At 42.1% G+C, this 12,492-nt stretch overlaps 1 protein-coding gene across 1 annotated transcript in view; it reads right to left on the bottom strand.

The window, feature by feature from the left end:
• si:dkeyp-72a4.1 (uncharacterized protein LOC100148058 homolog) overlaps positions 1-5,621 on the bottom strand; it is a 73,919-nt gene extending 68,298 nt beyond the window's left edge. Inside the window, exon 1 of the mRNA XM_052526034.1 lies at positions 5,488-5,621. Coding sequence (XP_052381994.1) covers positions 5,488-5,572 — 85 coding nt within the window. The 5' untranslated portion in view covers positions 5,573-5,621. The remainder of the gene's footprint in view (positions 1-5,487) is intronic.
• Positions 5,622-12,492: the final 6,871 nt, after the last annotated feature.

Genomic DNA, 12,492 nt, shown 5'->3' with positions numbered 1-12,492 from the left:
CCAAACTGAGCAATCAGGGGAGAAGGGCCTTGGTCAGGGAGGTGACCAAGAACCGATGGTCACTATGACAGAGCTCCAGAGTTCATCTGTAGAGATGGGAGAAACTTCCAGAAGGACAACCATCTCAGCAGCGCTCCACCAATCAGGCCTTTATGGTCGAGTGGCCAGACAGAAACCACTCCTCAGTAAAAGGCACATGACAGCCTGCTTGGAGTTTGAGAGTCCTTTAGGTGCCTTTTGGCAGACCATGAGAAACAAGATTCTCTGGTCTGATGAAACCAAGATTGTCCTGAATGCCAAGGGTCACGTCTGTAGGAAACCTGGCCCCATCCCCACGGTGAAGCATGGTGGTTGCAGCATCATGCGGTGGGGATGTTTTTCAGCGGCAGAGACAGGGAGATTAATCAGGATCGAGGGAACCCGATCTAACAACTCTTGAGAGACTTGAAAATAGCTGTGCAAAGACGCTCCCCACCCAACCTGCCGGGGCAGCAGGTAACCTAGTTGTTAGAACGCTGGACCAGTAACCAAAAGGTTGCTGGATCAAACCCCTGAGCTGGTAAAGAAATCTGTCATTCTTCCCCTGAACAAGGCAGTTAACCTACTGTTCCTCGGTAAGCCATCATTGTAAACAAGAATTTGTTCTTAACTGACTTGCCTAGTTAAATAAAGGTTAAAAAATAATAATAACCTGACAGAGCTCAAGAGGATCTGCAGTGAAGAATGGGGAAACAGCTTCAACAAAACGTGGTACTTATTTGATAAATTAATACAATTTCCAAAAAACTGTTTTTCCTTTGTCATTATGTGTGTGTAGATTGAGTGTGTAGAAAAAATAACTATTTAATGCATAATAACTATTTAATACATATTAGAATTAGGCTGTAGCGTAACAAAATGTGTAAAAAGTCAGGGGGTCTGAGTACATTCCGAATGCACTGTGTATATATAAAAACATCAATTACCTAAAAACGCGTAAACTCAGATGTTTAACATATTCACATATGTTGTAGTTTAGACCCTATTTTACATAATCTGAGGATTTTGTGTTGTGCCCGCCATAGGTTGAAACACAAAATGCTCTTACATCTTAGTGGGTGTCATGTTTTGTCCAATAAATGTACTAAATTTGCAATACAATTTAAACATTTTGACATTCAAATGGTACCACAAATATTTTGAGGTCCACACATCAAAGAATGTTGACTTGAATGGTAATATCTAAACTGTCTGTCCTCCATTGGAAACCTATTGAGATCATAGAATAGATGACCATTCAAGTTGACATTCGACGGTGGGTGGATTGGTGGCCATCTTTGTGGTAATAATTAGATGTAAAAATGCAAATTCAATACAAATTTAAATGATATACCAGCAAAATTGCAGTGGTCTGAAGGGACAGGTCCATTCTATGAAGTCTATTTATATGATTGAAATGACACCCACCCTGTATTCAAGAGCATTCCCGCCTTCGGTTCCGAACCGAAGGCGGGAACACATAAAGTAGGGTTTGATGGTGCTTTCAAGACGACTGGGAACAAAAATGAGGTCAAATCATGATGTCAGTGATCTTCAGGTCGGAAAGTCGATCCTCTAGAAAGATGCCCGAGTTTCCGACTTGGAATTCCAAATTGGATGGCCATGCAAAATGATTTTACCCAGTCGGAAGTCTGATTTTTCCGAGTTCCCATTTGTTTTGAAAGCGACATAAGCTACATCATCATTTTTTGATTATTGATATATAAGGTTAAATGTGCAAATGTTTATTTAAAAACAAAACTGTTTGTAAGCTTTTAAATGATATCAAACTCAACCGTTTATCTTTCCAGTGATGAAGACATGGATGGTCTCATGATATGGTATGGTAGTGTCATGTCTACTTCCGCTCCTCCCCTCCAGCATTCGACTTCACCGGTTTACTAACCACCGGTCCTTGCATTCATCATTACGCGCACCTGGCATTCATCATTACACGCACCTGACATTCATCATTACACACACCTGCGCTTCATCATTAGGCACACCTGGCACAATCCAAGAAGGTATGCGTCTATGACAACGTGAGTGCAACATTTTATTACATTGAAACAAAAAAGGAATTCACTCAATAAGAACAGTGGTTTGAGTAGCATTTTGGCTGCTAATGGTCACTCTATGCTTATTGTCAAACAACCATTTTGATTCATTGATTCATTTTCTTGATTCATATTCTTATCTTTGTTCTATTGACATAGTTCCATTCATGCTATTGATACAATATGTTTAATACTTGTATATTCATGTCTTAAAAAATGTATTTTATACTCATTAATTATGAACATGGACAAACGCATTAACTTGTTTTCACAAAACAAAATATTTTATTGTATCCTTTGTTTGAGCATAATACCAGGGAATATAAAAACAGTTGAAGGACTCCCATCTACAGTATTTGGAAACTCCAGAAGAATGGTTGTTATTCTGGACTAGAAAGGATGTGAAACACCATCAGTGTTTAGGAGCTTTAGAGAAAGGAAATGACACCAAAAGAGAAGGGATTCTGCACGAAACACCATTATAGTGTTTTCAACCTTTGCAAGGTGTTGCACAACTCCTAACACTGTGGTGTTACAGCACACCATGTCATGTTTCAGAACACCTTAAATCTGTCTCATAAACACTTACACCCATGTGTTTTAAAACTCCAGGAAAGTTAAGGTTTTGTCTCAATGTTGGTTGCAGCTCAGTTACCACTAGTTTTAGTGTTAAAAAACACTATTTTAACAGTGTAGATAGTAATGGTAATGTAATAGCAATCAATTAACAGCAGTGGTAGTAGTGGTAGTAACAGTGGTGTGTTTTCATAGATGCCAAGGGAAGCCAGGCTTCCCCAAAAAATGGACAAAAAATGGACAAACTGGGTTCTCACACATGCAATACCCCATGTTAAAATTTGCCTGTATACTATGTGTTCATTCTCCTATATTTTACTGCAGGGGAGGCATATAGCCTACAGTAGGCTAGTTAATCATTTATTTAATCTTTCTTTGTTTCATAAAGAGCCTTAATTTCGCAAGAGGCTGAATGTACTGTATGTCACCAGCGAAAGCAAACGAAACAGCACCCCTCTGTCTCAGTATGTGTAGCGTCTCTATCTGATGCTGTCTGGTCAGAAGGAGTATGATATTGTTGCCGATCTGACCAGAAGGAGTATGATATTGTTGCCGACCATAGCATTGAATGCAAGGGAAGCCAGTGAGCATTTGGCCTCCCTTGATTATATTTTTTGAAATAATAGCCAGTCAGCGTTGATCTGAACTGAGTGAGCTCAGCTGTGAATGGTCCTGGCACACCAAAAAAAAGTGTAATGGGAAGTCAGTTTGAGTTTGGCTTCAAACCAATCACATTACAGGCCAAACATTGACAAAATTGATTTATTGTTGCATCTTGTGTTGTTGTTCAGTGGCTAGCTAGCTAAAATCGAACCTTTCCTAAATAAGCCATTGATGAAGATAGGGATTTGGACTTGTAGTTTTACTTCATTCTACTTACTGGCCAATAATTATAATTGTGATTCTGATACTACCATTCATTTATACATTGTGCCACTGGCCTGAGAGGATGGAAGTTCAACATGTAGCTAGATGTGGTATGCTAATGTTAACTAGGTGGCCTGGCGTCTTTGCCCATGAAAGGAAGTTAGGGTAGCGAGTAAGTATTTTAGCCAGGTAGCCTAGGACAACAAACTAAAAGCTTGTACTGTATGAATGAGTCAGACTGTTAATGCAACATGAAAGAGGATGGCATAGGCATTTCTCTACAGGTAGGGTGAGTCAATATGCTTTTCTACTTGCGCGCACACGCACGCTGTTACCGTTTTCTTCTAGTGAAAGAGAGGAGGACCAAAATGCAGCGTGGTTATTCATAAACATCTTTAATGAAAGATGAAAATACGAACAATTTACGAAAAAAAACAATAAACGTAACGTGAAAACCGACAACAGTCCTAACTGGTGAAAAACACAGAGATAGGAACAATCACCCACGAAATACCCAAAGAATATGGCTGCCTAAATATGGTTCCCAATCAGAGACAACGATAAACAACTGCCTCTGATTGAGAACCACTCTAGGCAACCATAGACTTACCTGACAAGACAAACACATAATTCACCCATGTCACACCCTGGCCTGACCAAAATAATAAAGAAAATACTAAATACTAAGGCCAGGGTGTGACACACGCGCACACACGCGCACACACACACACACATCAGTACCATTGACAGTCACATCCTATTTAGCTTATGTTGATAAGACTAATTAGTATTTGGTCTATTTTCACTGTATTAGACTAAGCATAGGTGATTAGATGTTGAAATGTAGAAGTTGAAATGGTGCTAGAATAGTGGCGGCAGATCTGTTTTCTTAGCGACTTGAAGTAACTCTCGGTGGTTCTAAATCAATAGCAGTTTAGTAGTCTGAAAATATTGGAAACTTGACCTTGCTTGACGATGCTGTAGGTTATGTAACAACTGTATTGTTACATGCAATATGCTTTGTGGACTTCACCTGACAGAGGTTGCTCTCTGGTTCTGTGATGAAACAAATGTGTGGTTGAATTTATTCTGCCACTGTCTTAATGTCTCGGCCTTTAGGCCTACATATCACGGTGTCAAGTCTTATGAACTAACAGGTTATTGAGCAAACAACGCAATTATCACAACACAGAATTTAACTTTCTTTATTGGCTTCCCCCAGTGAATAAATTATCAATTGTCACGTTCGTCGTACAAAGTGGAAATATACTCAGACCAATGTGCAGTGTGGTTTGGGTTCCACATGTTTAATAAAGGAAACTCACAAAACAATAAACAGAAAATGAAACGTGCAGCAAATGCAGTGCTCCCAGGCAACTACACAAAAACAAGATCCCACAAAACACAGTGGGAGAAATGGCTGCCTAAATATGATCCCCAGTCAGAGACAATGATAAACAGCTGTCTCTGATTGGGAACCATACCAGGCCAACATAGACTTACAATAACCAAGATAACCCACCCTAGTCACACCCCGACCTAACCACCATAGAGAATAAAAGGCTCTCTATGGTCAGGGCGTGACATCAATAATAATTTTAGCAGCAGTATAGGTGTGAGGGGGAGTAGAAGTAGTTAGCCATTTACAACATTAGGGCCAGGGGATAGAAGCTAATTAGGAGTCGGTCTGTTGGTCTGAGCCTTGATGCAACAGTACCACATGCTAGACAGGAGCATGGAGAACAGTCAATGTCTAGGGTGGCTGGAATCTTTCTTCCACTTATTGGTCTTTTGACCAATAACATCAGATCTTTTCACATCAGATCTTTGTTTTTAGAGCTGATCTGATTGGTCAAAAGACTAATTAATAAAAAAAGATCAGAATTGGTCTGCCTGTGCAAATGCAGCCTTTGTCAATTCCAATGATGACTCAATAACTTCTAAATTGGCAAGGTTATAAGTTGCTTACCTGACACTTTGATCCATCCTTGATGTCGACTGAGGGACATGTGAAACACAGGATTGTTGTCCACGGTATCCCTTCTCAAATCCATATCGAAACCTCTTTACTACCAATAGTTATTCCCAACAGAATGGTATGACACTCCCCAACAGAATGGTATGACACTCCAGTTATCTGCTCTGTGTCCCGGTTTTACTACTGTGCATGCGCTCTGGTACAGGACTGCAGTGCATGTGATCGCTGGACTGATTTTCACTGTGTTCCACACCATAAAGCACACCACAGATTTCACAGCAGAGCTGAGCAGCATGCACTTGCCTTGGAAGTTGTTATTGGCTTGTTCTCAAGATAAAGAGAGCTCTGATTCTGAGCATTAACGTAGATCACTCGAGGCAAATTGGCAGGCAGTTTAGGCTACTTTTAGGAGCATTTCATATTTTGTTAAACTAAACTGAACTGTTTTATATGGCATTTATACACATTGCTAATATGTGGTGAATCTGTGTTTTAGGAAACTGTTAATCTAATCCTAACTAATTATATTTGTTCCTATTTGTCAATGCTTTAATTTTGTGGGGATAAGCATAATTGAAACAGGAAGTGATGGACAGTCGGGTATGGTTGCTGATGGTGTTCAATGTGGTTTAACCATTAAAGCTGCTAAATAGTTATCCGTCTCCATCCAGTCCTTGCTCCTACAGAAAGTCATCCATCCATCTGTACTCAGACCCTCAAATTACACTAGAAATCATCAAGAACAACATACAGTGTTGTTAAATGCTTTAAAAACATGCAGCACACACTCTAACAAATGTTAAGTTACCAAATGGTCTAATCTCGTTTACCAAACACTTCAGCTCATGTACAATTAACTTGCAGGGGATGGGTTAAGCTACCTAAATGTGAAACCATGCGTTCACTGGGTTCTCACGCGTGCAATATCCCATGTTAAAATTTCCCCCATGTCCTATGTGTTCATTCTCCTATATTTTACTGCAGGGGAAGCATATAGCCTACAGTAGGCTAGTTGTCAGACACACATCTCACCATAGAGAGAGAGAGAGAGAGAGAGAGATATCAGAGAGAGAGAGACAGAGAGAGGCAGAGACAGAGACAGAGACAGAGACAGAGAGAGAGAGACAGAGACAGAGACAGAGAGAGAGAGATGTGTGCGGGTAATGTGATTGTTGACAGCTGCTCCAGTGACATTGCCAGTTTTCACTGTAAAGCTGAAGAGATATTCCCACATTCTTTGTTCCCTCCACAGAGACCAATGACAGCAGCGACAAGACTGTGCTAGTACCCTGACTGACATGGCAGATTAAACTGTCCAGTCAGCGGTATGCTGTAGCCTAGCGGTTTGACATCCCCTCTGGTTTGCGCTTAGTGGGACAATCATTTGTTTTTCAACAGGACAATGCCCCAACACACCTTTAGGCTGTGTAATTGCTATTTGACCAAGGAGAGTGATGGAGTGCTGCATCAGAAGACGTGGCCTCAACAATCACCCGACCTCAACCCAATTTGAGATGGTTTGGGATGACTTGGACCGCAGAGTGAAGGAAATGCAGCCAACAAGTATTCAGCATATGTGGGAACTCCTTCAAAACTGTTGGAAAAGCATTCCAGGTGAAGCTGGATGAGAGAATGCCGAGAGTGTGCAAAGCTATCATTAAGACAAAGGGTGGCCACTTTGAAGAATATAAAATATAAAACATTTAAAAAGTCTAACACTTTTGGTTCCATATGTGTTATTTCATCGTTTTAATGTCTTCACTATTATTCTACAATGTAAAAAATAGTCAAAAATAAAGAAAACCCCTGAAATGAGTAGGTGTGTACAAACTTTTGACTGGTACTGTATATATAATTCATGGATTATGTTTTAAATGCTCACAATGTTGAGGTAATCATTTTCCAGTTTCAAAAATATATTGTTTAAAACAAGCTGTTCAGTTACATTCTAATCTGCTCCTCAGTGACTCTGCCAACATCAGCTCCACAGGCGCATAGGCCGTAAAACATTGCTTGGGTTGTTTTGCCAGCTATTTGCTATAAAGGGGAACTGCCCCAATGAAATTGCAGGGTTCACAGGATTTCATAGCATAAATTATAACAGCACAAAGTAAATAGACCGTCCTGTGGTGCTCAAATGTGCATTCAGTCAGAACTTCTGGGTCTGCTCTAATCTCCCTCTTAATGAGTCTCTCGCGCCATATGGCTTACTTCCCCACATGAGACTAAATCTGCTCTATCCATTACAGATGATGCAAAAGCAAAAAGCTAATTGTGATTAACTTGTAAATAAATGATGGCCATAGGAGCCTCAGACCTGATAAACCAGATATCTACATCCAACAAGAGTCGAAGGACAGAGGGCTACACGAGCTACAACCTTGTCATCGTGGGTCTGGTAGGACCATGTTTCCCATGATCTGGACTAAACCAGTGGACTAAAACAGCATAAAAACGGTTGTATCACAAAGCACAATGAAATGAATTAAAATCAAATCAAATTTTATTTGTCACATACACATGGTTAGCAGATGTTAATGCGAGTGTAGCGAAATGCTTGTGCTTCTAGTTCCGACAATGCAGTAATAACCAACAAGTAATCTAACTAACAATTCCAAAACTACTGTCTTATACACAGTGTAAGGGGATAAAGAAGATGTACATAAGGATATATGAATGAGTGATGGTACAGAGCAGCATAGGCAAGATACAGTAGATCGAGTACAGTATATACATATGAGATGGGTTTGTAAACAAAGTGGCATAGTTAAAGTGGCTAGTGATACATGTATTACATAAGGATGCAGTCGATGATATAGAGTACAGTATATACGTATGCATATGAAATGAATAATGTAGGGTAAGTAACATTATATAAGGTAGCATTGTTTAAAGTGGCTAGTGATATATTTACATAATTTCCCATCAATTCCCATTATTAAAGTGGCTGGAGTTGAGTCAGTGTCAGTGTGTTGGCAGCAGCCACTCAATGTTAGTGGTGGCTGTTTAACAGTCTGATGGCCTTGAGATAGAAGCTGTTTTTCAGTCTCTCGGTCCCAGCTTTGATGCACCTGTACTGACCTCGCCTTCTGGATGATAGCGGGGTGAACAGGCAGTGGCTCGGGTCGTTGTTGTCCTTGATGATCTTTATGGCCTTCCTGTAACATCGGGTGGTGTAGGTGTCCTGGAGGGCAGGTAGTTTGCCCCCGGTGATGCGTTGTGCAGACCTCACTACCCTCTGGAGAGCCTTACGGTTGAGGGCGGAGCAGTTGCCGTACCAGGCGGTGATACAGCCCGCCAGGATGCTCTCGATTGTGCATCTGTAGAAGTTTGTGAGTGCTTTTGGTGACAAGCCGAATTTCTTCAGCCTCCTGAGGTTGAAGGGGCGCTGCTGCGCCTTCTTCACGATGCTGTCTGTGTGAGTGGACCAATTCAGTTTGTCTGTGATGTGTATGCCGGGGAACTTAAAACTTGTTACCCTCTCCACTACTGTTCCATCGATGTGGATAGGGAGGTGTTCCCTCTGCTGTTTCCTGAAATCCACAATCATCTCCTTAGTTTTGTTGACGTTGAGTGTGAGGTTATTTTCCTGACACCACACTCCGAGGGCCCTCACCTCCTCCCTGTAGGCCGTCTCGTCGTTGTTGGTAATCAAGCCTACCACTGTTGTGTCGTCCGCAAACTTGATGATTGAGTTGGAGGGGTGGGAGGCCACGCAGTCGTGGGTGAACAGGGAGTACAGGAGAGGGCTCAGAACGCACCCTTGTGGGGCCCCAGTGTTGAGGATCAGCGGGGAGGAGATGTTGTTGCCTACCCTCACCACCTGGGGGCGGCCCGTCAGGAAGTCCAGTACCCAGTTGCACAGGGCGGGGTCGAGACCCAGGGTCTCGAGCTTCATGACGAGCTTGGAGGGTACTATGGTGTTGAATGCCGAGCTGTAGTCGATGAACAGCATTCTCACATAGGTATTCCTCTTGTCCAGATGGGTTAGGGCAGTGTGCAGTGTGGTTGAGATTGCATCGTCTATGGACCTATTTGGGCGGTAAGCAAATTGGAGTGGGTCTAGGCCCTAGACCCTAGGGTGTCAGGTAGGGTGGAGGTGATATGGTCCTTGAATAGTCTCTCAAAGCACCTCATGATGACGGAAGTGAGTGCTACGGGGCGGTAGTCGTTTAGCTCAGTTTAGCTCAGAGAGACCGCACGTTTCTGTTGCAGGCCGTGTCAGTGGCATTGTATTGTCCTCGAAGCGGGCAAAAAAGTTAATTAGTCTGCCTGGGAGCAAGACATCCTGGTCCGTGACGGGGCTGGATTTCTTCCTGTAGTCCGTGATTGACTGTAGACACTGCCACATGCCTCTTGTGTCTAAGCCGTTGAATTGAGATTCGACTTTGTCTCTGTACTGACGCTTAGCTTGTTTGATAGCCTTGCGGAGGGAATAGCTGCACTGTTTGTATTCGGTCATGTTACCCTTGCCCTGATTAAAAGCAGTGGTTCGCGCTTTCAGTTTCACGCGAATGCTGCCATCAATCCACGGTTTCTGGTTAGGGAATGTTTTAATCGTTGCTATGGGAACGACCTCTTCAACGCACGTTCTAATGAACTCGCACACCGAATCAGCATATTCGTCAATATTGTTAACTGGCGCAATACGAAACATATCCCAGTCCACATGGTGGAAGCAGTCTTGGAGTGTGGAGTCAGCTTGGTCGGACCAGCGTTGGACAGACCTCAGCGTGGGAGCCTCTTGTTTTAGTTTCTGTCTGTAGGCAGGGATCAACAAAATGGAGTCGTGGTCAGCTTTTCCAAAAGGGGGGCGGGGCAGGGCCTTATATGCGTCGCGGAAGTTAGAGTAACAATGATCCAAGGTTTTTCCACCCCTGGTTGCGCAATCGATATGCTGATAAAATTTAGGGAGTCTTGTTTTCAGATTAGCCTTGTTAAAATCCCCAGCAACAATGAATGCAGCCTCCGGATAAATGGTTTCCAGTTTGCAAAGAGTTAAATAAAGTTCGTTCAGAGCTATCGATGTGTCTGCTTGGGGGATATATACGGCTGTGATTATAATCGAAGAGAATTCTCTTGGTAGGTAATGCGGTCTACATTTGATTGTGAGAAATTCTAAATCAGGTGAACAGAAGGATTTGAGTTCCTGTATGTTTCTTACATCACACCATGTCTCGTTAGCCATAAGGCATACGCCCCCGCCCCTCTTCTTACCAGAAAGATGTCTGTTTCTGTCGGCGCGATGCGTGGAGAAACCCGTTGGCTGCACCGCATCTTTCCGTGAAGCAAAGAACGTTACAGTCTCTGATGTCCCTCTGGAATGCTACCCTTGCTCGGATTTCATCAACCTTGTTGTCAAGAGACTGGACATTGGCAAGAAGAAAGCTAGGGAGTGGTGCACGGTGTGCCCGTCTCCGGAGTCTGACCAGGAGACCGCCTCGTTTCCCTCTTTTTCGGAGTCGTTTTTTGGGGTCGCAGCATGGGATCCATTCCGCTGTCCTGTTTGAAAGGCAGAACACAGGATCCGCGTCGTGAAAAACATATTCTTGGTCGTACTGATGGTGAGTTGACGCTGATCTTATATTCAGTAGTTCTTCTCGACTGTATGTAATGAAACCTAAGATGACCTGGGGTACTAATGTAAGAAATAACACTTAAAAAACAAAAAACTGCATAGTTTCCTAAGAACGCGAAGCGAGGCGGCCATCTCTGTCAGCGCCGGAAGTAGTAGCCAGCTACAGTGATTTTGAGAAACATTGATAAATAGTTGTAAACATTTTTTGGGGAGGGGGGTCAAATTAACCAGTTATCTACATTTTTGCTAAGCAGTTAGCTGTAGCTAGGTGGTTCTTTGCAGTAGTGGTCATTCAATTGCAACCACCCTGGGTCCTGGGTATGCAGCCAATCAACGGCCACTAATGCTCTAGTAAAATAAGATGATGCATTGCCAGTTGATGATATATTTTTTATTTGAATTTTATTTAACCAGGCAAGTTAAGAACTAATTCTTATTTTCAATGACGGCCTAGGAACAGTGGGTTAACTGCCTGTTCAGGGGCAGAACGACAGATTTGTACCTTATCAGCTCGGGGGTTTGAACTTGCAACCTTCCGGTTACTAGTCCAATGCTCTAACCACTAGGCTACCCTGCCACCCCTATAAAAGGCACTGGAATATGATGGGATGTATAGACATTATGGACAGTATGTAATATATCTGAAGAATATGTAGGATAGAATAATGTATGTACAGCAATAGTTGAATAGGGTGGCCTTGACTAGAATACAGTATATACATATGATATCAGTTAAACAGTAGGTAAACATTATTAAAGTGACCAGTGCTCCATGTCTCTGTACATAGGGCAGCAGCCTCTAAAGTGCAGGGATGAGTAACTGGGTGGTAGCCGGCTAGAGACAGCGACTAAGTTCAGGGCAGGGTACTGGGTGGAGGCCCAGCTTAGTGGCCAAAGCATAAAATCAAGAAAAAAAAAACACACAAAACAAGCCCCCACCTCAAACATGTATCTGAAATAGACTGTTTAAAAATTCTGTCATACTCATAAAGAGGACGAGTTGGACAATCAGCTGTCTATTTGCATTCATATTTTTAATGACTGGTGTACGTCCACACCATTTTGTTGTTGGGGTACGCTCACAGCATTCCAACACAGAAAAGCTGCCTTTTAACATACTTCATTTTACATTTTTTTGTAAGGAAAACTATTTCACTCATATTGTAATTACTTGTACAGTAGGTCATATTTCATAGAAATCTGGAAACCCTGGGCAGATACTTTAAGCACTTACAAATTCGTAACATATTGTATGAATTGTAATTCGTATCATATCATACAACTTGCAAAAAAATAACATGCAGTTCGTAACATATCATACAAAATCGATGACGTAGTACACAATTCTGCACATTTTTTTAGGAAACATTTTGGCTCGTGAGCACTACTTTCAAAACTCCTGGCTGAAATAATTCAAA

Source organism: Oncorhynchus keta, chromosome 9, assembly GCF_023373465.1.
Source record: "Oncorhynchus keta strain PuntledgeMale-10-30-2019 chromosome 9, Oket_V2, whole genome shotgun sequence".
Taxonomy (NCBI): Eukaryota; Metazoa; Chordata; class Actinopteri; order Salmoniformes; family Salmonidae; genus Oncorhynchus; species Oncorhynchus keta.
The sequence above is the reverse complement of the archived record's forward strand: the minus strand, read 5'-3'. Positions and strand labels throughout refer to the sequence as shown.